The sequence below is a fragment of the Sapajus apella genome, unplaced genomic scaffold (assembly GCF_009761245.1).
Source record: "Sapajus apella isolate SASKATOON/1434 unplaced genomic scaffold, GSC_monkey_1.0 scaffold48, whole genome shotgun sequence".
NCBI classification, from domain to species: Eukaryota; Metazoa; Chordata; class Mammalia; order Primates; family Cebidae; genus Sapajus; species Sapajus apella.
Window position 1 is genome coordinate 15,484,072 of NW_022436988.1, and position 27,972 is coordinate 15,512,043.

The 27,972-nt window shown below is 36.4% G+C and overlaps 1 protein-coding gene across 11 annotated transcripts in view; it reads right to left on the reverse strand.

Annotated features, from left to right (window-relative positions):
• The window catches only part of CEP112 (centrosomal protein 112), a 641,834-nt gene that overhangs the window by 472,304 nt on the left and 141,558 nt on the right, over nt 1–27,972 (reverse strand). For all 11 annotated transcript variants that reach the window (XR_004257837.1, XM_032242004.1, XM_032242007.1 and 8 more), the window contains 4 exons: nt 18,936–19,090; nt 18,209–18,338; nt 17,406–17,498; nt 16,600–16,659 (listed from right to left, as the gene is read on the reverse strand). Coding sequence is in view for 10 of the 11 variants with exons in the window: in XM_032242004.1 (XP_032097895.1) it covers nt 16,600–16,659; nt 17,406–17,498; nt 18,209–18,338; nt 18,936–19,090 (438 nt within the window). In the remaining variant the exon portion in view is untranslated. The remainder of the gene's footprint in view (nt 1–16,599; nt 16,660–17,405; nt 17,499–18,208; nt 18,339–18,935; nt 19,091–27,972) is intronic.

Here is a 27,972-nt window from a genome sequence, read left to right on the forward strand (position 1 = left end):
GCATCTCGTTATGGTTTTGATTTGCATTTCTCTAATGATTAGTGATGTTGAGCATATTTTCATATGCTTATTGGCCACATGTATGTCTTCTTTTGAGAAATGTTTGTTCATGCCCTTTGCCCACTTTGCAAAGGGGTTTCCTTTTTTCCTCGTGAATTTGTTTAAGTTACCCGTAGATTCTGGATATTAGATCTTTGTCAGATACACAGTTTGCAAATATTTTTTCCCCATTCTGTAGATTGTCTTGTTCCTCTCTTGATAGTTTATTTTGCTATGCAGAAGCTCTTTAGTATAATTAAGTCCCATTTGTCAATTTTTCTTTTGTTCCAATTGCTTTTGGCATCTTCGTCGTGAAATCTTTGCCACTTTCTATATCCAGAATGGTATTTTCCAGGTAAACTTTCAGGATTTCTATCATTTTCAGTTTTACACTTAAGTCTTTAATCCATATTGACTTTATCTGTGCTTATGGTGTAGGGAAGGGGTCCAGTTTCAATCTTCTGTTTGAAACATTGAATAGGGTCCCCACTGCTTGTTTTTGTTGACTTTGTTGAAGATCACATGGTTGAAGGTGTACAGCCTTATTTCTGGGTTCTCTACTCTGTTCCATTAATCTATGTGTCTGTTTTTGTACCAGTACCATGCTGTTTTGGTTACAGTAGGCTTATAATATAGTTTGAAGTCAAATAATGTGATGCCTCCAGCTTGTTATTTTTGCTTAGGATTGTCTTGGCTATTTAATCTTTTTTTTGGTTCCATATGAATTTTAAAATAGTTTGTTCTAATTCTGTGAAGAATGTCATCGGTGGTTTGACAGAAATAGTATTGAATTTGTAAATTGTTTAGCACAGTATGGCCATTTTAACAATATTGATTCTCCCTATCGTTGAGCATGAAATGTTTTTTGATTTATTTGTGTCATCTCTGATTTCGTTGAGCAGTGTTTTTTATCCTGTGGTAGAAATCTTGCACCTCTCTGGTTAGGTGTATTCCTCACTATTTTATTCTTTTTATGGCCATTGTGAATGGAACTGCATTCTTGATTTGGTTATCAGCTTGGATGTTGCTGGTATATAAGAATGATAGTTATTGTTGTACATTGAATTCATATGCTGAAAAAATACATTTTTTTAGCAGATGAAGTTGTTTATCAGATCAAGGAATTTGGGGCAAAAACTATAGGGTTCTAGGCATAGAATCATATCATCTGCAAACAGGGATATTTGACTTCCTCTCTTGGTATTTGGATATATATAATTTCTTTCTCCTGCATGATTGCTTTGGCCTGGTTTTCCAGTATTATGTTAAATAGGAGTATTGAGAGAAGGCATGCCTTGCTGAGGTTTTTAAGGGTATGCCTCCAGCTTTTGCCACTCAGTATTATGTTGACTGTGGGCTTCTCATAGATGGCTCTTATTATTTTGAAGTATGTTCCCTTAATGCCTAGTTTGTTGAGGGGTTTTTAACATGAAGAGATGTTGGATTTTTATCAAAAGCCTTTTCTGCATCTATTGAGATAATCCTGTGGGTTTTGTCTTTAGTTCTGTTTATATGATAAATCACATTTATTGATTTGCATATGTTGAGTCAACCTTGCATCCCAGGGATAAAGTATACTTGATCGTGGTGATTTAGCTTTTTGATGTGCTGCTGAATCTGGTTTCCTAGTATTTTGTTGAAGATTTTTGTATCAATGTTTATCAAGGATATTGGCCTACAGTTTACACTATTTTGTCGTGTCTCTCCAAGGTTTTGGTATCAGTATGATGTTGGCCTCATAGGATGAGATAAGGAGGAGTCCCTCCTCCTCAATTTTTTGGAATAGTTTCAGCAGGAATAGTAGCAGCTCTTCTTTATACATCCGATAGAATTAGGCTGAGAATCCCTCCGGTTCTGGGGGTTTTTTTTTGTTGTTGGTAGGCTTTTTATTACTGACTTAATTATGGAACTTATTATTTGTCTGTCAGGGATTCAATTACTTCCTGGTTCAGTATTGGGAAGTTGTACGTGTCCAGGAATTTTTCAATTACTTCTAGATTTTCTAGCTTGTGTGCACAGAGGTATTCATAGCAGTCTGTGAAGGTTGTTTGTGTTTCTGTGGGACTAGTGGCAATGTCTTCTTTGTCACTTGTCCTCTTTGTCACTTCTGATTGTGTTTATTTGGATATTCTCTTTTTTCTTTATTAGTCTAGCCATCAGTCTTTCTATCTTGCTGATTGTGTTTATTTGGATATTCTCTCCTTTTTCTTTATTAGTCTAGCTATCATTCTATCTATCTTGCTAATTTTTTGAAAGAATCAACTCCTGGATTTGTTAATCTCTTGTATGCTTTCTCACATCTCAATTTCCTTCAGTTCAATTCTGATTTTGGTTATTTCTTGTCTTCTGCTAGCTTTGTGGTTGGTTTGCTCTCGTTTCTCAGGTTGCTCCAGTTGCACCATTAGGTTGTTAATCTGAGATCTTTCTAACTTTCTGACATAAGTGGTGAGCACTATGAACTTCCCTCTTAGCACTGCTTTAGCTGTAACCCAGAGATTCTGGTACATTGTATCTTTAAACTCATTAAAGAATTTCTTTACTTCTGCCTAAATTTCATTATTTATCCAAAAGTCATTCAGGAGCACGTTGTTTAATTTCCATGTAATTACATGGTTTTGAGTAATTTTCTTAGTATTGATTTCTATTTTTACTGCACTGTAGTCCAAGAGTGTAGCTGGTATAATTCACTTTTTTTATTTGCTGAGGATTGTTTTATGTCCAATTGTGTGGTTGATTTTAGAGTATGTGCCATGTGCAAATGAGAAGAATATACATTCTGTTGTTTTGGGTGGGGTGTTATTTAGCTGTCTCCACATGCATTCAGTCAAGTGTCAAATTTAGGTTCTGAATATTTTAGTTAGTTTTCTACCTTGATGACCTGACATTTGACTAATACTGTCAGTGGAGTATTGAAGTCTCCCATCATTATTATTCTATGGTTGTCTAAATCTTTTCATAGGTCTCTAAGAACTTGCTTTATAAGTCTGGGTGCTCCTGTGGTGAGTGCATGTACATTTAGGATAGTTAGGTTTTCTTGCTGAATTGAACCCTTTATCATTTTGTAATGCCTTTCTTTGTCTTTTTTGATATTTGTTGGCTTAAAATCTGTTTTGTCTGAAATTAGAACAGCAACCCCTCCTATTTTCTGTTTTCCATTTGCTTGGTAGATTTTTCTCCATCCCTTTACTTTGAGCCTATGGGTGTCACTGCCTATGAGATGTCTCTCAAAGACAGCATACCATTGGTTCTTGCCTCTTTATCCAACTTGCCATTCTGTGCCTCTTAATTACAGCATTTTGCCAATTTACATTCAAGGTTAGTATTGATATGTGCTGATTTGATCCTGTTATCATGTTGCTAGCTGGTTATTATGCAGACTTGTTTGTGTGGTTGCTTTATTGTGTCATTGGCCTATGTACTTAAGTGTGTTTTTGTAGTGGCTGCTAACAGTCTATCCTTTCCATATTTAGGATCCTCTTCAGGACCTCTTGTAAGGCAGATCTGGTGGTAATGAAATCCCTTAGCATTTGCTTGTCTGAAAAGGATCTCATTTCTCCTTGTAGTGGCTGGTAATGGTCTATCCTTTCCATAATTAGGACTCTCTTCAGGACCTCTTATAAGCAGATCTGGTGGTAATCAAATCCCTTTAATTTGTTTGTCTGAAAGGATCTTATATCTCCTTTGCTTATAAAGCTTAGTTTGGCTGGACATGAAACTCTTGGCTGAAAATTCAGAATGCTGAATATAGGCTCCCAATGTCTTCTGATTTGTAGGGGGTTTCTTCTGAAAGGTCTCCTGTTACCCTGATGGGTTTCTCTTTGTAGGTGATGTGCTCCTTCTCTCTAGCTGTCTTTAATGTTTCTTATTTTATTTTGACTTTGGAGAATCTGATAACTATGTGTCTTGGGGATGGTCTTCCTGTGTAGTTCTTTGCAAAGGTTCTCTGCATTTCCTGAATTTGAATGTTGGTCTCCCTAGCAAGGTTGGGGAAATTTTTGTGAATGATAACTTGAAGTATATTTTCCAGGCTACCTGCTTTCTTTCCCTTTCAGGGACACCAATCCATATTTCTCTGAGGTTGTTTTCATTTTACTTCATTTTTTTTTCTTTATTATTGTCTGACTGAGTTATTTCGGATAGCTGTTCTTCAAGTTCTGAGATTTTTCCCTCAGCTTGGTTGATTCTACTGTTAACACTTTTGATTGTATTTTGAAATTCTTGAAGTGAGCTGTCCAGCTCTATCAGATAAGTTTGATTCTTTGTTAAAATGGCATTTTCCTATTTCATACCTATATCATTTTATTGTATTCCTTAGAATCCTTGGATTAAGTTTCAACCTTCTCCTGAATCTCAGACATCTTTGTTCCTATTCATATTCTAAACCCTATTTCTGTCATTTCAGCCTGGTTAAGAACCATTGCTGGGGAACTAGTGTGGGTGTCTAGAGGTAAGAAGACACTCTGGCTTGAGTTGCCAAGTTCTTGCACTGGTTCTTTCTCACCTGTGTGGGCTCATGTTCCTTCAACCCTTGAAGCTGCTGTCCTTTGGATGGTGGAGGATTTCCTTGTTTTGTTTTTTGCTTTTATATCCACTGATGTCCTTGGGGGTTTGACTGTGACATAAAGTGGGGTCCATTGACTGGCTTAATTTCAAGCAGATCTGGAGAGGACCAAGGTTCAGCTCAACACTCCCACACTATACACTCTAACTCTGAGGGGCTGGTATAGGGTTTCTGGCTTTGTTCTCTTGTCCCTCAAAGTTGGGAACCTGCTGTGTTAAAAGGGCCAAAGTATTCCTGGTCTGATGGCCACAACACTCCAATAAGTGGTGCCAGCCAAAGCGCTTCATCAGGCAGTGGCAATGTGATTCATGTTTGTTTGCATGTGCCAGCAGCAATGGTAGTGCAGCAGGGTTCACCCTTGTTGTCTGGGGTGGGACACTGGTGGACCAGAAACTGCCAGCCTCCATGCGTGCATTCAAAGTGGCAAGCAGTGGCACTATGGATGGGAAGGGTCACTGGCATCTGTGTGTACATTCACACTGGCTGTAGTGTTGGCATAGTAGTGAGTTGCTAGCTGGAGTAAGGCTGGAAAACTCCTTTTGCATGTTCACACTGGTGGCAATGGTGGTGGGAGGCAGGGCTACTGGCCTCCCTGAGTGCATTCACACCAGAAATGGCACCACTGCAGCATAGCAGCAGGTGTGAGATGGGTGTGCTCACACTGGCAGCAATGGCACAGTGGGGTGCACAAACACCACTGCACCAGTATGGAAAGGCAAGGTTCACCCATGCACATGCACTGATATTGCAATAGGGGGATGACCATGGGTGACTGCCTGCTGGTAAAGCAGCATCAGGGAGGCTGCAGTAGAGGGAGAGTGTGAGTGGGCAGGCACATGTTGGTGGGGGCCGCTCTGCTGGAGCTCTCTGGCAATCTGCCACAGTCTTCCAGCACAGGAGCAATAAGGAGGTCCCTCGGGAGGTACCCTAGTTGGGCATCTGAGACTGCACTGTAAGCAGGCAAAGCCAGGCTATGGCCCCAGTAGACGGGAGAGTTGAGGTCAGACTGGTTCATCTGCTCTGTTCAGGCTCAACAATTCTTTTAAGGCTAGAGTCTCCTAGAGGAACATGGTTAGCCTTAGTGAATAGGCACCCCCAGCCAAGCTCCCCTGCAGACATTCCCACATCAAAACTCTGGGCTCCGTACAGGCTGGAGTTCTGCCCTAACTGCCTCTCTAAGCAGCTCTCTCTGCCAGCTCAAATGCAGGGTTTTGGGGACTTCTGCTGCCAGGATTCCAGAGGTCTAAGGCAAGAGCAGCTCATGCCTTGCCTGCTCAAGTCACCCATTCCCCAGGAGTCCTTAGGAGCCAGGAAGAAAACCCAGTGCATGATAGCCCCAGGCATGATTCCCAGCTTCCTCCCCTTTCAGTCCAGTGTCTCTGTCCTCCCCCTGTCCACTCTCAATACCTTTCCCCTGAAGATCTACTTGGAATGTGCCAATCTTCCCAATGTCCTAGTCCCCTGGTGGCAGGTATTCTTTCTAGCTACATCTAGTCAGCCATCATTTTCCACATTTATTGATCTGCCTATCTTGAGCAATCCTTGCATCCCAACAATAAACCCTTGGTCATGGTGCCTGATCATTTAATGTGCTGTTGAATTTGGTTTGCTAGTATTCTGTCAAGGACACTGTCATTGGAAACAGATTTTAATTTCACCAATGATGCCATAAATATTTCACAATTATTTTTACCTACATCTCTCTAACATTCAGCAAGTAAGAAATTAACACCTATCCCTTTTAAGACAATAGCTTGGCACACGTTTACTTCTCCCTCTCCTAGTCATTTTGGTTTTCTTTTAGATAATCTTGAGACGCTGAGGCAGACAATGGTTTTACACTTTTTTAACTTACATACTTTCCTTTTCAAGATTCTCTTCTTATATTTGCATTGTTTATATTGTGTACACAATAAATATTTAAATTCAGATCTATTTTAGTTAATTTTGGCATGCACCAGTACTTTTCATTCTTGAATATTTTTTTGATTTGATCTTTTGCTTATCCTTAGGTTAATTAAAGTCCATCATCCAGTAATCTTATTTTTCAAAAAGAATATCCAAGTGATATATCTTCTGAGATTTTGTATATCCAATAATGTCACTGTGTTGCCTTTACACATGAAGGAAATTGTAGGTATAAGATTCTTAGGTCACAACATTTTGGCCTAAAACACAGCATATGTTAGTTTCACTATTGTCTTATAATAGTTGGATTTGCAAATAAGAAGACTAAAGTCATCTAAACTTTGTTCTCCCCTTCCCCTGGTCTGGACATTTATAAAAATCATTCTCTTTGTGCTGTAATTCAAACGTTTTTCTATCTTGCATTGATTTTTAGCTGATAAAGAGTGAAATCTTTAAAATTACATACACAGACCTTCTGAAAAGTTTTCTCATATCTTTCATTATTTTTGCATTAATTTATTCTGAGCTTTCCTTCAGAAATATCAATTGTTGTATACTGGTTTTCTATTTTCTGTCTTTTGGATTGTGTTTTTAGTTTTTACCTGTATTCTAGATAGTTACAGATGACATAAACACCAGGAAAGTGAGAAATCATTGCATACAGAGCTTGGCAAAAGAGAAGGTTCACTACTTTGATGGGTTAAGAAAAAACAAAAAAACTTTTTTTGTACACAAAAGAAAATTAAAGAACAAACGACCTAAAAAGAGATAATGCTATTGCCAACCTTTCCTTTTTAATGTACAAATGGCAGTAAGCAACAAATGATTCGCTTGTAATCCTTTCCCCACTATAAATTGTTAATATCAGAAAAGAATTTAAAGTGATGGTAATGAAAACACAAACCAGGTAGTCGAAGATACATAATATATTCTCAAACATGAGAATTTGCCATAAATAATTAAGTACAGGTATTGATCGACTTACGACCTATGCAACTTACGACCATTTGACTTTACGACCACAATCGCTAGCCACAACTGCTCCGCTGTAGATTTTTGGAAACACTACAACATTTTGATGTGTATCAAGAATATGGCTACTGCCTGGGAGGCAGTGACGACAAAGTGCATGAATGGCATCTGGAAAAATTGTGTTAAGTGCTATGTTAATGATTTTGACGGATTTGACAGTGAACATGAACTTGAAATGATTCGGAAAAAAATTGTAAAACTCGCTAAAGACCTTTCTTTGGAGTGTGAAATGGAAGATGTCTTAGAGTTGCTAGACAAAGAATCCAGAGAACTTACAAATGAAGAGCTAATCGAACTGGAAGAAGAAAGAGTGGCAGAAGAAGAAAGAAGAGAAGCAGAGAAAGAAGAGGAGTAGCCAGAAAGAAAGTTCACCACTAAGGGATTATCAGATGGTTTATCTTTACTGAATAAACTTCTTATACATTTCGAAGCAATGGACCCAAACATCAAACGATTTGCAAGGATTGAACGGATAGCGCACAATGTGTTTCATCCGTATCGTGAAATTTATGAAGAAAAAAAGAAACATACAATTAAGACAAAGCTCACCATGTTTATGAAAAAACCAAGTCCGGTAACCCCAACTGCTGCCTCAGATGACGACATCAACGATCTGCAGCCAAGCACCAGCATCCAATAAAATGTTTCGTACATGTTTATATATTTTGATATGTTTTGCAATTGGGAAAATGTTTCCTATGGTATTTTTTACACCTGTATTTTGTAATTTTGTATGTTTTGCAAATATTAAACCAGTTGTACTGGCAATGCAGTGTTTTACTTAAACCTGACGAATGTAAAAATAAGAAACAAAATGTTGTAGAGATGATACAAATGGCATAAAATGAACAAAGAAAATTATTATATATAACAATAATGAAAGAAAATTATGATAAAATGTGACTTAAAGATTTTTATAACATCATTTCACAGTACTATACATACAGCCTACTCAACTTACGACCAAATCGTGTTACGACCAGTCTGTCAGAACCAATCATGGTCGTAAGTCGAGCACTAGCTGTAGCCAAAACCACATTTACTGAACACTCACTAAATATATTTTCTGCTCCCTTGTATCCCAAGAATTTAGGTAATCACGAAAGGAATATTGTATAAGAAGAAAGAGATTGTGCTATATATCAAAACTAGATATACTGTAACAGACACCATAGTATAGTAAAGTGCACAGAGGAAATACTGACCCAAACACTGACTAGCTGAATAACTCCACAATGTCTCTTAACTGCTATGACCTCTGCTCCCAATATGAAAAATATGGGGGATCAGGTTGCATAACTTCTATAAATCTTTTCAATGCACAATTTCATGTTTTAGAACATCACTAAAGACAGACATACTTTTAAAAATCATGTCAGTAGTAGTTGAAAAATATTATACAATATGTTAAATATAAAGCTATGACTATTTTAAACACGGTTAAAAGAAGTGCACGTGATTGCTACGCATTGGAATAACTATATTTTAAGGACTGTGAACTCCATTAGACTTCGTATATCATTTGTTAAACAGTTCCATCAGAATGATTTTAAGTAGATACTTCAATTCAGTACATTTTAGAATATAGATGCTTAACATATGCCTGATGAATTTCTCTAGGTAAACAGCACCATCTTTTACTCTCTGGTGACTGTTTGGAAAACAAGCAATAGGTTATTTGTAGGAGGCAGGTGTTTCCTTGCTAGTAAAATCATTTAGTCTAACCATTTCCTGATTTAACAGATTAGGACACTTCATCAAACAATGACATTTCAGTTTACTACTTATTATTTGTTTGATGTTCAAAGATCTTAAGAGCAGGCAATAGCCACTAGAGATCAATTAAGACCATTACATAATATGTGTTGCTTAAATTAGGGACAGCATCTGATGTTGTTTTTTAACCTCAAAGACAAGTTACAATCCTATGCTCCCCCCATCCTGCCGCTATCTCATAGGAATGAGAAAATCATGTCATTCAGATGGCATTTCCTTCTCCTGAACAGATATTTAGAACTAAGTTTTGTACCAAAAGTTATTGAAAGTGCACACCTGTAACACTTTCTAATGAAAAAAAGCCCCATACATCCCATTTAGCTCTACTGTTACACAGTCCAGAGCTAAGGAAGATTTATGTCAGTTCTTTGAGCTATCAAAAAGGATACTCCCTGAGAGGGATATAAGACATCAAAGCTTCAAGGCTTGAGATCATAGCAGGTTTAAGAAAGAAAGAACAGATGTCAATGTAAAAGTGGGAGACAATGAAATTAATTGTAAAATAAAAAGGGGCATGCTGAGCAACATTTTCTTCCAATGTAAATAATGTTAGGAATATATGCAATATGAACAATGGCTATTTTTCTTTTAAAGATTGCTATTATTTTAAACAAATTTTATTTACAGTGAAAACAATTAATACACTTTAACTTGTAACCTTATTAAAAAGCTAGGCCAATTGATACCGTATGGAAAGGGAATCACTATAGTTACAATGCCTAATAAAAGGGATTTAAGTCTGCTCCTTGAAGTGAAATAGAATAGGAATGGTCAGGAGGCTACTGGATACAGATGAACTGAGCTCTAACATTCCCTTTCTAGTGCACATTCACCATGGAGGGAGACTGATAGCGGAAACCTTAATTTATTTAGAGGCTTAATACCCAAGAAAAGATAATCGTAGAAGAAAGATTTCCTTTCTAGGTCTATCTCTATGTGTAACAGTCTTCAGTAGGATGTGATGAAGTTTGGGATAGGAATAACTTATTTTACAATTGGTCAGTGCATCCCTTTCTCCTCACCACAGCCCATCTGTCTCACAGGTACATACATACCAGGATATTAGGAAGAGGGCTTACCAGACTGCAACAGAACAGAAAGCCAGGAAGTTCTTCTCTAATGGATGGACAGCCAGTGATCTGCCCAAAGAATGAACAAAGGACTAACAAGTACACCTAGAGGATACAAATGCCTTATACAGGAAGCAAGGCTTATGAAAATGTATGTCCACTTCATATGAAATATTCATATGAAATGAATACAAAATAATATCTTGTATTGAGCTGCATTGAAACTTTAACAATAAGGAAATTTACTATTATTTTAAAGAGCACACATGCAGGTCAATACATGTTACTAGAAACACTTTTCCAAATGACAGAAACAGATTTCTTCCTATACATTAAGCTCATGGAGGGCAGAATTTATGTCTAATTCATCCTCAACCCCACCCCAGCTCCTAATATAATACCTTCCTCAATATAACCATTTAATGGATATCTGCTGAGTGACTATATGAATAAATAAGATGTGGTATTACAAAGGGGTTTTAAGATTTTGTGATATAAACCATATTTAATTTTAATTTGTATATATTCTAATTAGTTGAAAGATTAACTTTTTTCATTTTTTATTATTTTTGTATTTTACAAGTAGATTGATTCGACGTTAAAGCAGCATATAGCGACAAAAGCAGCAACAAACCTTTGCCATTTAACTACTCTTTTACTTTCTATATCTTATAGCAAAAAAAAACACTTTAGAAACTCTTTTCATAGTCAGAAATCTATAGAACTCTCTTTGTTTTTCCCAAGATGGTGGATCAGAGGCCTTTCTAACATGCCTCATCTACTTGGAAGAATTTCTTCCAGGAAGGAAATGAAAAATCAATAGAACGTGAAAGAAACTGTCAGATACTAGGGAAGAGAAGTGAGCAGGGAGACTGTGGCTAGGTCTGGTTGAGAACTGAGTGAAACTCCAATATAGGAGATGCAGAGAGAATGTCCCTCTGCAATCTACCTCTTTACTAGGGAACTGCAAGCTAGGCCACGGGGGAACACCCTGTCCCTCCTAAGTCCTAGATCTAACTAGGAGAGAAGCCAGAAGAGTGTGAAAAAGAATAATACCAGGAAATACCCCAGGCATTGTTCCAGACCTGGGACCCAATAGGACAATGCCATTCTTGATTCTAACTCGTATCAAGTTGGGTGGGTCCCAGAAACCTAGAAGTAGTGGCAGCACCAGTATTAGTCTTGGGCCAGGATTTGGGGTGCTGGATCTGGAGCAGGGGAAGAGCCCCCACAGCCAGATCTCAGAGGTAAGTATGGTGTGCACTCCAGATGTGGGTGCTAGAATGGGGATGCTCCTCCTTCATAGATCAAAATAGGAGGAGAAATGCTGAAGAGGAATGGTTTTCCTGGGTAGCGAGTTTTGTGACCACAGGCAGCTTTGAAAACAAGGTAAAAAAAAATGCATGTGACATTTCTGAGTGTTCCAAATGGCTCCCTTGCTTGGAATGGTATGTGAGCCCCTCAGGTCTGAAGAGTAAGCGGTAGGTCCCCTGACCACCTGGACTAGGCACCTGGGACACCCATCATTTCCCATGCAGAGAACTTGGTGCAGCAGTAGTTGCTCTGTTTCTTGCCCAGCCTTATCTCCAGCCACCTGCTGACTGCCTCTAAACCCCTGTCAGAGCTGGTACTCATGCCCACTGTTGGGCAATGTGAATGCTGACTTGCCCAGTCCAGCTCTGCCCAGATTTGTCCTCCACTCAGACACAGGACACAGCCCACTGAATGTTCCATGGTTCAGCCATTGTCTGGGCAATGAAGTACATCTCATGGTTAACAAAGATCAAGCATAAACTTTATTCCTACAAGAGCAACTGGCTTTCACCTACAAGTGCCACCTACTGGTCTGGAGGTTAACCTACAAACCCCATAGTAAATCAGCTAACACAAATGCATAGCACTTGGGAATAACCTAACATTCCCATGCCCTTTGCTTCCACAATCATCAATGCCACTGTGGCTTCTCAGGACATTGTGAGCCTGCTTACCTTCCAGGTACACCACTACTATAAACGGCATTTGAGAAAGCCACCACACTAAGTCTATTTATAACCAAGGAAATCATACAAAGTCTTACCACTTAACATGCCCGGAAGTAAACAGCTCTACTCAACAGGCTTCACAGTTATGTCCTCAAGGAAAAAAAGTTACATTTCAATAAAATTCAAAAATAAGAAGTTACTATTTCTCCAGATGTGAAGAAATCATAATAATACAAGAAGTATGAAAAAGCAGGGTGTTACAGCACCCACAAAAGAACACAGTAATTTTCTAGCAATGAATCTGAATCAAAATAAAATTTTTTAAATATCAGATAAAGAATTCAAAATATTGATTTTAAAGAGATTCAATGAGATAAAGAAGTATTCTGAAAACCAGTACAAAGATATCAGAAAATCAATTCAGGATATAAATTTTAAAAACTTGCCAATGAGATAGACATCTTAGAAAAAACAATTTCTGGAAATGAAAAAAATGAAGAAATTATAAAATACAGTTGAAAGCTTCAACAATTCACTAGACCAAGCAGAAAGGAAAATTCTCAGAACTTGAAGACAGGACTTTTGAATTAGTCCAGTTAAATAAAAATAAATTAAAAATAAATTTAAAAAGAATGAACAAAGCCTTGGAGAAGTATGGGACTACATAAAGCAACTGGTGTTACTAATGACTGGCGTTCCTGAAAGAGAAGAAAAAGCAAAAGTTTAGAAAAACTACTTCAGGAAATAATTGACAAAACTTCTGCAGTCTAGCAAGAGATTTAAACATCCACATACAGGAAGTCCAACAAACACTAGAAAAAGATATTGCAAGATGCAATGTACCATGAGAAATAGTCATCAGATGTCGTCTAAAGTCAATATGAAGCAAAAAATCCTAGAATATCAAGACAAAAGTGTCTAGTCACCTATAAAGAAAAATCCATCAGACTGACATCAGACTTCTCAGCAGAAACCTTACAAAACAGAAGAGATTGGGATCCTATCTTCAGATTGCTTAAAAAGAAACTATCAACCACACATTTTATGTCCTGACATAATAAGCTTCATAAGCAAAAGAAAAATAAAATATTTCCCAGACAAGCAAATACAAAGAGAATTTGTCACTATTAGGCTGGTTCTATAATAAATGCTCAAAGGAGTTCTAAACATGCAAATGAAATGTCAGTATAAAAACACATTTAAGTATAAAACTCACAGGTCTTACAAAGCAATTTAACAAAGGAGGAAGAGAAAGAAATTAAATGGCAACATGACAAAACTCTGCCAACCCACAAAGACAGAGAAAAAAGAAACAAAGAATTTATGAAACAACTAGATAACAACATTATAACAAGAAGAAAACCTCATGTATCAGTGTTAACCTTGAATACAAATGAGTGAACGATCTACTGCAAAACTGAGGCGTGAACAACAACAACAAAAAGTACAGACCAATATCCCTGATGAACATATATGCAAAAATCCTCAATGAAATACCAAGAAATCAAGTCCAACAGCACATCAAAAAGACAATACATCATGATCAAGTGGGTTTTATTTCAGGGAGGCAAGGATGATTCAACATACACAAGTCAATAAAGGTGATTCATCACATACACTGAATTAATGGTGAAAACCATATGACCTTCTCAATAGATGCAGAAAAAGCTTTGATAAAATTAACCATACCCTGATGATAAAAACCCTCAACAAACTAGGTATACAAGGAGTACACCTCAAAATAATAAAGGACACATATGGCAAACATCACGCTAAACAGGGGAAAGCTGAAAGCAATCCCACTAAGAACTGGAACAAGACAATAATGCTCATTTTCACCACGCTTATTCAACATGGAACTAGAAGTCCTAGCTGAGTATTCAAGGAAATAAAAGCCATCTAAATAGAAAAAGAGGAAGTCAGATTATCTCCGTTATTGATAATATGATCTTATATCTAAAAAACCCTAAAGATTTCTCCCCCTCAAAAAACCTCTTAGATTTGATAACTGAATTCAGTAAATGTTAGGATACAAAAATCAATGTATGAAAATCAGTAGCATTTCTATGCATTAAAAACAAGATGAGAACCAAATCAAGAAGCAATCCCATTTACAATAGTTACATAAAAAATAAAATACCTAAGAATATATTTAACCCAAGAAGTTAAAGGAAGGAAAGCTACACAACACTGATTAAAGAAGTTGTAGATGACACAAACAAATGGAAAAACATCTCATGTTCATGGGTTTGAAGAAGTGATATTGTTAAAATGACCATACTGCACAAAGCAATCTGAGATTCAATGTAATCCCTACAAAAATACCAGTATCATTTTTCACACATTTAGAAAAAGCAATCCTCAAATTCATATGGCATTAAAAAAGAGCCAGAATAGTCAAGGCAAAAAGAACAACACTGGGAACATAACATTATCTCACCTCAAATTATACTACAAGGTTATAGCAATCAAAACAGCATGGAACTAGAATAAAAATAGATCAGTGGAACAGAATACAGAACCCAGAAACAATACCACATAACTACAGCCAAATGGTCTTTGACAAGGTCAACAATACTGGGGAAAGGACACCCTTTTTAATAAATGGTGCTCAGAAAATTGAATTGCCATATGCAGAAGAATGAAACTGAATCCCTCTCCTTCACCATATATAAAAATCAACTCAGGATGAATCAAAGAATTAAATGTAGGACTTGAAATTATACAAATACTTGAAGAAAACCTAAGGAAAAATCTTCTGGACATTGGTCTAAACAAAGAATTCATGACTAAGACCTCAAAAGCACAAGAACAGACAAGTGGAACTTTAAACTAAAAAGCTTCTGGGAAGCGAAGCAAAAACATCAGTAGAGTAGAAAGACAACCTGCAGAATTGGAGAACAAATTTGTAAACTATGCATCTGACCTGGGGACTGATATCCAGAATTTACAAGGAACTCAAACAACTCAACAACAACAGCAACAAAATAATAGTAATAATAATAATAAATAATCCCATTAAAAATTGGCAAAGGACATGAGTAGACATTTTTCAAAAAAAGACAAACAAAAGGCCAATAGGCCTATGAAAAAAATGCTTAACATCACTAAAGATTAGAGAAGTGCATATTAAAACCACGGTGAGATACCATCTTATTGCAGTCAGAATGGCTATTATTAACAAGTAAAAAAATAACAGATGTTGGTGAGGATTCAGAGAAAGGAAACACTAACACATTGCTGGTGGGAATGTAAATTAGTATAACCTCTAGGGAAAACAGTATGGAGACTTCTCAAAGAACTAAAAATAAAACTACCATCTGATCCAGCAATTACACTACTGAGTATCTACTGAAAGGAAAAGTTCATTACTCATAGGTTTCTCACAGCATTATTCACAATAGCAAAGATATGGAATCAACTTAACTGTTCATAAGTGGATGACTGAATAAAGAAAATGTGGCATACACATACGCACACATATGCGTATACATATATAGATATATATAGAACACACACACACACACACACACACACACCATTTGTATGTACATTATCTTAAATGAAACAACTCAGACAGGGAAAGTCAAATGCCACATGTTCTCACTTATAAGTGGAAGCCATACAATGGGTACACATGAACATAGAGTATGGAATATCGGCACTGAAGACTTGGAAGGGTGGGAGGTCAGGAGGGGGCGAGGGATGATAAATTACTTAATGGATACAATGTACATTATTTGGGTAATGGTTACACTAAAACCCCAGACTTCATGATTATCCAATATATCCATGTAAAAAAAAAAAAACTGCACTTGTACCACTTAAATTTACACAAATTTTTTTAAAATAAATTTATAAAACTCTGCACTTTACTGCCTAAGGTATTTACTGTGTCAATAACCCCCTAGTGATTACAAGAGGGATACCAACATATGTCAGTTGAAATAGTATTATAAACAACGAGGAACAATTGCTAATCTTTTTCAAGTAGTAGTCAGTCCTTTCATTGTTTTACGTTCTTTTGTTAAATGTTTAAAGTTCTCCTTGCACATAATGATACAACAGAATACCAAATATATCCCATCGATGGTATATTTTTAAACTATTAGAAAGAAAATATAATTTCTATAATTTAAAGGTGCGAATGTATGGTTTTCTAAAAATCAGCCCCCATTAATGCCTCATTTGCAATTCTAAATATTTTATAGCTTCCCATAAACGATTTTACCTTTTTTTCATAGGTGTGTTTTAAATGACTTTTCTCCATTTGAAACTTGTTTTCTTGATCCTGTGAATGATAAATGTTTATATTTATTATGTTTTAAATTATACTTCAGTCAATAAAATTAGCAATCTAATGAAATCAATCAATCTACTTAATGTCAAACTTTCCTTCAGAGTTTTGCATATTATTAAGTAAGCCCTACAGGTAGAAATATGAGTAGCTTTATATTACAAGGCATAAAATCTTAGTCATCTGAAGACATTACTATTCTCGAAAGTACTTGCTTTACAGTATAAGAAAAGCTTTCTGACCCTTAGAATTAAGAGATTACTTTAAAAATGAGCAGGTAAATCAATATGTGAATGATAAATGTGAAGTTATATCATATACCAGTCCTTGGTATTTTTTTGATCATGAGAGAAAAGATCTAAAAGGTGCAAAAGAGAGACAGAGGGAGAAAGAGAGAGGCAGAGAAAGAGAGATGGAAAGAAAAAGAGAGAAATTATGAAGACTGGCAGATAATTTAAAAGAAGGAAATTATTCTAAAACAGTAATATATTAAATACAATTTATTTTTGAAACTAATCTCAAAAGAGATCATTCAAATTCAAATTATTATACTTTATTCTCTACATCTCATTAGCATCTATGTCTGTTTAAATAAAATATAAACATATAATGCGATAAAAGAATCAGAAAAGACTGCCTGCATTTCTGAGTTTTATTTTTTTTAATTGACTCTCAATTATACATCTAAATCAAGAAAACTGTTTGACCACTGTTCTTCTCTGTAGAAATACAAGACTCACCCTTAGTTGTTGTTTTCTTTGAAGTTCTGTTTCCTGTAACTGCTGTTTTAATTGACAGACATTCTGTTCTAATTCTTCAATCATACTAGATGCCTAGAAGGATTTTAAGAATAAAAAGCAGGATATTGATTTTTGTACCATATTATACCTTCTGATTGAAAAAATATCCCTTTTTTACCCCTGAAAGTTCAGTCAGAATTAAAATTATCTAGAAACCTGAATGAAAAATGCTTTTAAAAGATAGTGGAAAAATTAATCTTTTAAAGTAAAAATATAAATTAAATGCTGCATAGTATTTAATATTATGAAAATGTAACACTGAAATAAAAATATAATCTTTTAAAGTAAAAATAGAAATTAAATGCTACATAGTATTTATTGTTATGGAAATATAACACACATAAAAATAATAGGTTTACAGAAAACTTCAAGATTTTAATTATAAAACTAAAGCAGAACTAAGATTTCAAAATAATAATAATGCATATACTCTATAAAATGTAATACTCATATAACTAAGCACTGGAATTTATATGTTTCCTCCTTTTAAAACTTTGGCACTTAAAATGATTAGCTTATAGCAGAATTCAGTTTATTACATATTTGTATTGTGCTACATAGTAGACATTTATAATTTTAAACATTTTAAATACCAATAAGAATTCTTGAGGTTCCTGTTAATTTAAGAACAAAGTGAAGGAGAGACTAATTTCAAATGCCAAATAATTTCTACTTGGCTATCTGTGGCTGTAGGCTGAGTGAATAAATACTTAATGTGGGTTATTTACCAACATAAATGATACCTTAGAAGCTGAAAGAGAGTGTTCTTGTTTTAGAACGTTTATGTCAGCATCATACTTGGTTTGCAACAGTTTCATGTTTTGCTCATGATCATTTACAAGATGCTCTTTCTCTTTATGCAGTGTGTTGCGCCTAAAAGCAAGAGGATAAAATAAACTTTCAATGTATTTAGAACCAATCTCTAAAATGAATTTTTTTAATCAACAAAATCCAAATACATCTCCATTCAACATATTAAATTAAGTATCCATATTTTTGTCAACTGCTTCTAAACATTCTGCTTATGTTAAAAACAGGTTGGGTACAGTGGCTCATGCCTGAAATTCCAGCACTTTAGGAGGGGCCAAGGCAAGAGGATCACTTCAGAAAAAGAGTTTGAGACCAATCTGGGCCATAGAGTGAGACCCTGTCCCTACAAAAAAATAAAAATAGAAAAATTAGCCAGGTATTATGGTGCATGCCTGAGGTCCTGGCTACTTGGGAAGAAGAGGGAGAATCGCGTGAGCCCAGGAGTTTGAGATACAGTGAGCCATGATCACGCCACTAGCCCAGTCTGGGTAACAGACAGAGACCCTATTTCTAAATAAATAAATAAACCAACAGCAGTATTTAGTTTAAAACTTCCCAAGGCTAAACGCACACGGTATAATAAATTTTGGCAGATAACTTACACAGTTAATATCAGTACTGTATAGCTATACCTGATAGAGATCTGATTTCAGACAATACCTTGCCTTTACTTCTTGTAATTCACTACACGTTATCTGGTAACATCTTTCAAGTTCCGCTTTTTCTTGAATTAATTTCTGCCTCTGTAAATTACTGTTCTCTGCTTCTCCAGTCAGCTGCTGGACACGGGCTTCCAGTTCTTTGATCATGTGGTTCTGAAAGAACAGATCATGGTTAAGAAAGCCTCTAACTCAGTTGTAATACTTTTGTATCAGTAATATTTTGAGGAAATGTATAGTCTATAAGAATAAATAAAACAAAAGTATCATAAACCATGGTAGTAAAAATTAAATCAACCTTGATATTAAAGAAGTCTTTAAAGAAATAACGCTTACTACCACAAAAATAAGATCATAGCTATATACTTTTAGTCTTTTGTTCATTTAATGAATATTTATGGAGGCTGGTAATATTCCAGTAAATAAGACAAAGTCCCTATCCTCAGGAATGGTTCAGCCTCTATGCTTCTTTATACATGTACCCATTAGCTGACTACTTACCAGTGTTCTTTGCTTTTCATATGAAGTTTTGAAAATGTGTTATAATTATGAAAGTAATGTAATAATATTTTAAAAGAAAATCCATAACACCCAAATTGTAACACAGGGTTCTCACATAAGTGAAAAACTTAGAAGTGTAGAGGAACATTTAATTAGTTGTAATGTTAGTGTGCAAAATTTTTATTCCTTTAACATCTTTACCATTTCATAAAATGCACTTCTCCACTGTTCCACAGTATTCAGTTTATCACTCAACTAAATCATTTCTCTATTATTTAATACTTATTTCTAATTTTTCCCCTTTGTAGAACTGCAATTTAAAATGTGGATAAAGATATTTATCAACTTTTAGATACTTTATCTAAAATTAGGATAAGGAAGCATTGCTAAAGGGACAATTAATTTTCAGTTTTAAAATTAAACTTCTAATCAGTGTGAATAATAAGGACAGGCTAATATGATGTTGTGGTTAATTATTGTGTTATACTTGCTCTAAGATAACCATTTAAAAAATTCAGGTTAAGCATTAAATAATGCTTCAATCCTGACATCCTTTCTTCATTTCATCCTTTCTTCATTACAATACCAAATATGTATACAAGCTAAATTTTAGTGTAACACCTTCCAATCTATAAAAATGACTTATCTAACTAGCATGATTTACAGATTAACTTCTTTAAATGCATATAATTCTTGACTGAAACACATCGATGTTTCAATTTCTTCTTCATGCATTTTATTCACTTTGCCTCTTCATTATTCCTCTGCTTTAGGAGCTCCTTTCAGAAAATAGTTTCAGTGTTCTAATATATAATCTAAACACCCTTTGTGTCCTGCATATTCATTGACTGAAAGAAACAAAGAACACATACTTTGCCTTCCAGTTTTAGATGGTGCAATAAAGATGATTTTTATTCCTTCTTTTCTTGGAAATCCAGAAACAGACAAGATAAACTAGAAATAGAAATGCAAATTCCATCCTAATAAACCCTGGAAAATGATATTCTACTATTGGCTATAAAGGAGTAGCTTGCAGCAGATCACACTCCCAATGATAACAACTGAAAAACCCAGACAGATTTTTTTTTTTGAGACATGGTCTCACTCTGTTACCCAGACTAGAATACAGCAGAGTAATCTTGGCTCATTACAGCCTCAACCTCCTAGGCTCAGGTGATCCTACGACCTCAGCTACCTGAGCAGCTGGGACTACAGGTACATGCCACCACAACTGGATAATTTGTGTATCTTTTTTTGGTGGCAATGTCTCTCACTATGTTGACCAGGTGGTCTCAAACCCCTGACCTCACACCATCCACCCTCCTTAGCCTCCCAAAGTGCTAGGATTACAGGCATGCGCCACCAGGACCAGTGAAAGATTTAATTTGTAGGAAGGTACTTGAGAACTTCTAAGGCAGTAGGGAATCCTCATAAAGATGAGGTATCATCCTGTAAGTTGCTTTTACCCTACAGGTATTTTCCAATGTTGGAGGATGAGGGTGGGGCAAGGAAACAAGGGTGGATGGTGGCCTAGGCAGCCAGGACTTAAGGAACCATCCCTCAGAAAAGCAACACACAGAGAAGTGGGCACCATACCAGCAGTTTTCTCCTCAAGAGAATTTGTCGAATCTTTTTCTTTTTCTTTTTGGAGATGGAGTCACACTCTGCCGCCTAGGCTGGATCTCAGCTCATTGCAACCTCCACCTCCTGGGTTCAAGTGATTCTCCTGCCTCAGCCACCTAAGTAGTTGGAATTACAGGAGCACACCACCACACCCGGCTAATTTTTGTATTTTTAGTAGAGGCAGGGTTTCACCATGTTTGCCGGACTGGTCTTCAACTCGGGACCTCAAGTGATCTGCCCAGTTTGGCTTCCCAAAGTGCTGGCATTACAGGTGTGAGCCACCATCCTTGGCCATATTTGTCAAATTCTTAACATTCATAGGGCAGGAAGCCAAGAAACCAAGTGAAAAAACACCAGAAAAGCACACTGGAGTTTTCTGCAGTATCACTGTACTTAGGAGTAAAATAGAATCCAAGGAGGAGAGCCCTTGATATTAATAATATCACAGGCTTTCGGTTGAGACCTATATTGAGGACTACCACTAGGAGGAAAAGTTAGTCAAAAGTAGGCCAAAGATCATAAAGACTGCAACCCAGCCTTGAGCCAATTCAGTCCCTGAACGGATCAGGTAGAATCTGTCTCTACACCAGCTGCCTCTCAGAAGTGAGAGCAGAGCCTCTCTGCAAGAAGATAACATTATCCAGAGCCTTTATTATTTTTCATGCACAATGTTTGGCAATTAATCACAAAATACAGACATACTGAGAAATAAAATCAGAAGAAAAAAACAGAAAATAGAAATAGACATGTAGATGCCCATACATTGAAATTGTAAAACATATGAGGCATGCGTTCTCCTAACTCAAAATATATGAGACGTCCCACAAAATAAGTGAAGATGAAATATAATTAAAGGAGTAGTCCAGAAGAAGAAGTCTCATGGCTGGAAATTCTAGAAAATCTCATCAGAACAGTTATACGAACTAAGTCACATGCAAATAACATCATTGACTCAATAATAACAGATGCATATGTTATGACTGTAGCTTCTTTCAGCATAATCTGGCATGAAAAAGAAGCGAGAAAGACTATGCTGAATGAAAAAGTCACATAAACCGTTTTTGCACAAAGCAACCTATGGATGAGACTGATTAACGGAAATAAATGACATTATAAGCAAATAAAAATTATAAGGGCAAACAATCAAAATAGAAAAAAACAAAATAGAGATCTAGCATTTGCCTAGCTGGTATACCTAAAGAACAGAAACAGTAGAACAGGAAAATACACTAAATGACATACTATGAGAAAACTATACATGAAAACAATATATAAATAGGAAGGGTACACTGTAAAAGTCACACAGAATGAAGAATGCCAAGACACAGGTAAAGTTACTAAACTTCAAGGAAATGATCCTTTTAAAGCATTAATCAGACACGTCACTCTCTTGCAAAATCCTTCAATGGCTTCTCTTATCACTCAGAATAAGAAGTGACTATCACCACCTTTGATTTCATCTCCTACCACTCTCCCCTCTCATTTACTATGCTCCAGCCATAATGGCCTCCATGCTGTTTATCAAAGTCATCAAGCTAGCCTCAAAGCCTTTCATTTACTGTTCTTTCTGCCTAAAGCATCTTCCTCCAGGTGCCTGCATAGCTCACTTCCTCACTTCTTTTAGTTCTCCACCTAAATGTTACCTTGTGAAGGAATCTTTCCGTAGAGCCACTCTACCTAAATAACCAGATCTCTACTGTCTATATTTTTCTGGGCTCTTAGCCTTTCTTTTGCTTTTTCTTTGTTGTTTGTTTTCCACAATAAAGTATAAGATCAAGACAGCCAAGACATTGCTTTATTTGCACTAGATCTCCTGTTTTTTTCTAGAATATTGCTTACCTTGTAGTAGGTATTCAATAAACATCTGTCAATTATGAAAACAGCTGACCTAGAACAATATGGGTGTGAACTGTGTGGGTCCACTTATACACAGATTTTTTTTTTTAACTAAATGGTGATCAAAATTACAATACTCAAAGGATGTGAAACCCACTTACACGGAGGGTCCAGTTTTCCTGTATCCAGACTCTACAAGGCCTACTGCAAGACTTGAGTATGTGCCAATTTTGGTATACACAGGGGGCCTGGAACCAATCCCCTGCACGTACCAAGGCACTACTGTATTCTTAAAAAACAAAAACAGGATAACTGCTAAAATGTCAAAATGTCCATTCCATATTCAAAACTGGAATGATTTCTGGCCATATTAAAGCATTTTATATGGTTATAACTGGGTTATAATGAGGAAATAACAAATATCTGTCCAATATAGAATATATCAAAAAAATTTTTGCATGTTCTATTAAAAATAGAGACAAAATATAAGAAATCCAACATACAGGTAAAGATATTCCCCTCCACATTAAAAGAATTTCTGAAAATCTATTTCCTTTTTTCTGCATATAAATGCAAAATAAATAAGAACATTATAAAATTTCAGAAAATACCAAATTGCTAAAGAAATAAACCAAGACAAAAGGGGTTGAATTACACAAATAAATAAATCCATAGACTTTGCCTAAAGAAAAAGGGTTTCTTTCAGCCAGAAAAAACAGACAGCCCTCTTTCTACAATATGAATAGTACAGTGGAGATGAGAGAAAAAATGCTCAGACAAAAGTATAAAACTATTTTTATGAGAGAAAGAAAAAAGAGATAAAAGGGAAATATCCAGAAATCAGAGAAGATAATGATGGACACTGAAGCACTATTGTGACCTCAGTTATCTGTACATCATTGAACAAAGTAACAGTAATTAAGTGAATTTGAAATTTTTTTTTGTTTTTGTTTTCATTGAGAGAGACTCTTACTGTTGCCCAGGCTGCAGTGCAGTGGCGTGATCTCGACTCACTGCAACGTCCACCTCCCAAGTCCTAATGCTTCAGTCTCCCAAGTAGCTGGGACTACAGGCATGGGCCACCATGCCCAGCTAAGTTTTTGCAATTTTTTTTTAAGTAGAGATGGGGTTTTAAAATGTTGGCCAGGCTGTTCTTGAACTTTTGACCTGAAATGATCTGCCACCTCGGCCTCCCAAAGTGCTAGGACTAAAAGCGTGAGCCACCATGCCCAGCCTGAACTTGAAATTTTAACTAAGGAATTATTAAAATGATGACAAAAATTATCAGATCTGAAAGGAAGAGATTTGTGACTAAAATAGGTAACTTGCGGACTGTACCTGTTCAAAAGGAGCAGAACTATGAGAGGAAGTGCTTCCTGTTCATTGTCCTACTAAATGGTGTGGTTTGCACTATTGGCCAGCCTTTTTGAGGATATGCATGTATTGTAAGTACTGACAAGTGAGTGCCTCTGTGACCGTGCTACTTGCCCATCTTTATTTGTCTCCACCTGTTGGCAAAACCTCAGGTTAACAGAAAACAACAGCTGTTGGTGAAGATGTGGAGAAACTGGTACCCTTGTGCACTGCTGGTGAGAATGAAAAATGGTATAACCATTATGGAAAACAGTATGGAGGCTCCTCAAAAATTTAAAAATAGAACTATCAAATGATCTGGCAATCACACTTCTTCTTATTTATTCAAAAGAACTGAAGTCAGGATCTCAAAGAGATATTTTTACTCCCATGCAAAATGTTCACTATAGCCGAGGTATAAACAACGGAGCATTAACCAGGGAAAATGGTGGGCAGGAGACAGGACTAACGTGCAGCTCCCTCTTAGACCGACAGAGCAGCATCTGGAGACTCACATTGGGAACTTTTGCTCCAAGGACCACCACAGAAACATATTAGGAAAACTGAAAGAATCCACAGACACTTTGAATAAAACAGCTTGCCACTACAAACACCACAAGACAGCCGAAACACTGTGAGCTCCTGAAGTGCCACAGGGGAAAGTTAGCCTCTGAATACACAACCCCACTGGGGAACCTGAACAACATAAATGTTCATGGATGGATGAATAGCTAAAGAAAATGTGATATACACAATGAGATATCATCTCACACCAATTAGAATGGCAATCATTAAAAAGGAAACAATAGAACTGGAGAGGATGTAGGGAAATAGGAACACTTTTACACTGTTGGTGGCGTGCAAATTAGTTCAACCATTGTGGAAGACAGTGTGGCAATTCCTCAAGCATCTAGAACCAGAAATACCATTTGACCCAGCAATCCTATTACTGGGTATATACCCAAAGGATTATAAATCATTCTACTAAAGCCATATGTACACATATATTTATTACAGTACTGTTCACAGTAGCAAAGAGTTGGAACCAACCCAAATGCCTATCAATAGACCGGATATAGAAAATGTGGCCCATATACACCATGGAATACTATGCAGCCATAAAAAAGGATGAGTTCATGTCCTTTGAGGGATATGAATGAAACTGGAAACCATCATTCTCAGCAAACTAACACAGGAACAGAAAACCAAACACTACATGGTCTCACTCATAAGTGGGAGTTGAACAAATGAGAACACATGGACACAGGGAGGGGAACATCATACACCGGGGCCTGTCAGGGGTTGGGGGGCTAAGAGAGGGACAGCATTAGGAAAAATACCTAATGTAGGTAACGGGTTGATGGGTGCAGCAAACCACCATGGCACGTGTATACCTATGTAACAAACCTGCACGTTCTGTACATGTATCCCAGAACTTAAAGTATAATAAGAAAAAAAAAAAAAAGGAAGATGTGGTACATACATGCAATGGAATATTATTTAGCCACTAAAAAGGGGAAACCTCTCATATGTTAAAACTTGGATTAACCTTGAGGACATCATGCTGAGTAAAATAAGATAGTCACAGAGGGGCAAATACTGCATGATTCCAGTTATAGGAAATCTCTGAAACAGTCAAACCCATATAAACAAAGTAGAATGGTGGTTGCCAGGGGCTAGATGGAATGGAAAATGGGGAGGTGCTACTCAATGGGTACAGAGTTTTAGTCATGCAAGATAAACAAGTTCTAAAGATATGCCATACGACATTGTGCCTGTAGTTACTAATACTGCAGTGTACCTGAAAAATGTGTAGATCTCATGCTATGTGTTTCTACCACAATAAAAAGAGAAAGCAATGGCTAAAACTTAACACTACATTAAATGTGCATACATGTAAAATTCTTTCCCAGACCACCGACATATTTTGATAACGAAGAATATAATGACAACAGCTACCACTGAATCCTTATTATAGTTCAGGAAGTGTGCTAAGTATTTTACCAGCTTTAGGCCATTTACTCTTCTCCAAAAAACTATGAGGTAGGTATCATTAACATCATTTTAAATGTGAAAAAACTAAGACTTAGCAAAATTGATTAACACAGCCACACTTGCACTACTGGTAAACTGGAAGGCAGTAGAAAAGAATTTGATCCAAGATCTCCCTGAATCAAAACCTATTCCACTGCATTACATCTTCTCCAAGACTTTGATATTCTGCTCACGGGATTAATATAAAATGAATTTGCAAAAATACCTCAGGTGCACATATCCATATCATTTCAAAACATAAGGTGCACAAAGGAAGCTAAAATGCAGTGCTGCAATACTTGAGGTCTCCTTCTTAACTCCCACATTATTACTGCTATTATTACCAGTCCCAAGATAAGATTTTTTTAAATTCTGTTATTTGAAGGCTGTAGTGTTTTCTACCTTGAACAATTTATTATAATAAAGGGCAGGCTAGTAAAATTCTGTTCATTTCTAAGCCCCTTTAATAAAATGATCATTCCAAGAGAAATGGGATATTATAATCTATTTGCTATGGGAACAGAGCAGTAGAAATAACAATCTGTTACCATAAAATGTCTCCTAAATATGTGTTGAAATAAAGGTGACTCATTATTCAATTTCTTAAACATACACTTTAGTTAGCTTAGATCAATAAAGTCAAAAGTTATCAGGTTTAAAATATAATAATTTTTAAGAAATGCATTTTAAAATATACAACCAGAATGCTCTTAAAATAAAATTTCAATCTTCATCCACCCTCCATCTCTCCTTCTCCCTGCTACCACCTCTCTCTCCCCTCCTTCTCTCTCCTCTCTCTCGTCTCGCTCTCCCGCTCTGGTCAGGTTAATGTTACTGGGGTATTACGTGATTACCTCCTGGCTTTTGCATTTCAAACTATATTGAATAATTCTAACCATAATGCTGAGTAATGATTAAATCATCTTCCTCTCTAATATTTATGTACAGACTTTTCCCCGTTTCAACAAATTAAACTGCCCATCCTGAATTTTATTTTTTTTTTATTTTTTTGAGACGGAGTTTCACTCTTGTTGCCCAGGCTGGAGTGCAATTGCGCGATCTCGGCTCACTGCAACCTCCGCCTCCTGGGTTCAGGCAATTCTCCTGCCTCAGCCTCCTGAGTAGCTGGGATTACAGGCACGCACCACCATGCCCAGCTAATGTTTTTGTATTTTTAGTAGAGACGGGGTTTCACCATGTTGACCAGGATGGTCTCGATCTCTTGACCTCGTGATCCACCCACCTTGGCCTCCCATCCTGAATTTTATCATGACTTCCATAGGATGATTTTTCTCATACTATGAGATTATGTTTGTCTTTTTACAACGATTCTTACTCTAGTATCATAAAAGGATGAAAAGTACATTCCCAGTGACTTCATCAGTAATAGAAATCCCTTCTGAAGAGACTGATGTATGGCATGAGTCCCTTCAGCATACTACTCACCATATTCTATCAGGCTGGTACTACTTTTTAAAATGAATTTTGTAACATACCTGAGACCAAACTTTACCGGTTTGACAAAAAAGACTATTTCTCCTGAGAACGCTTCAAAAAATAACTTAAAGAATGCTATGTATAATATAGATTTTAAGTATATACATAGATACAATTGATTATTATATATCTAAGGCCTACCAGATAGACAAAACCGATCTAGTTGGTACTATCTGTGAAGGCTGACATAAAAT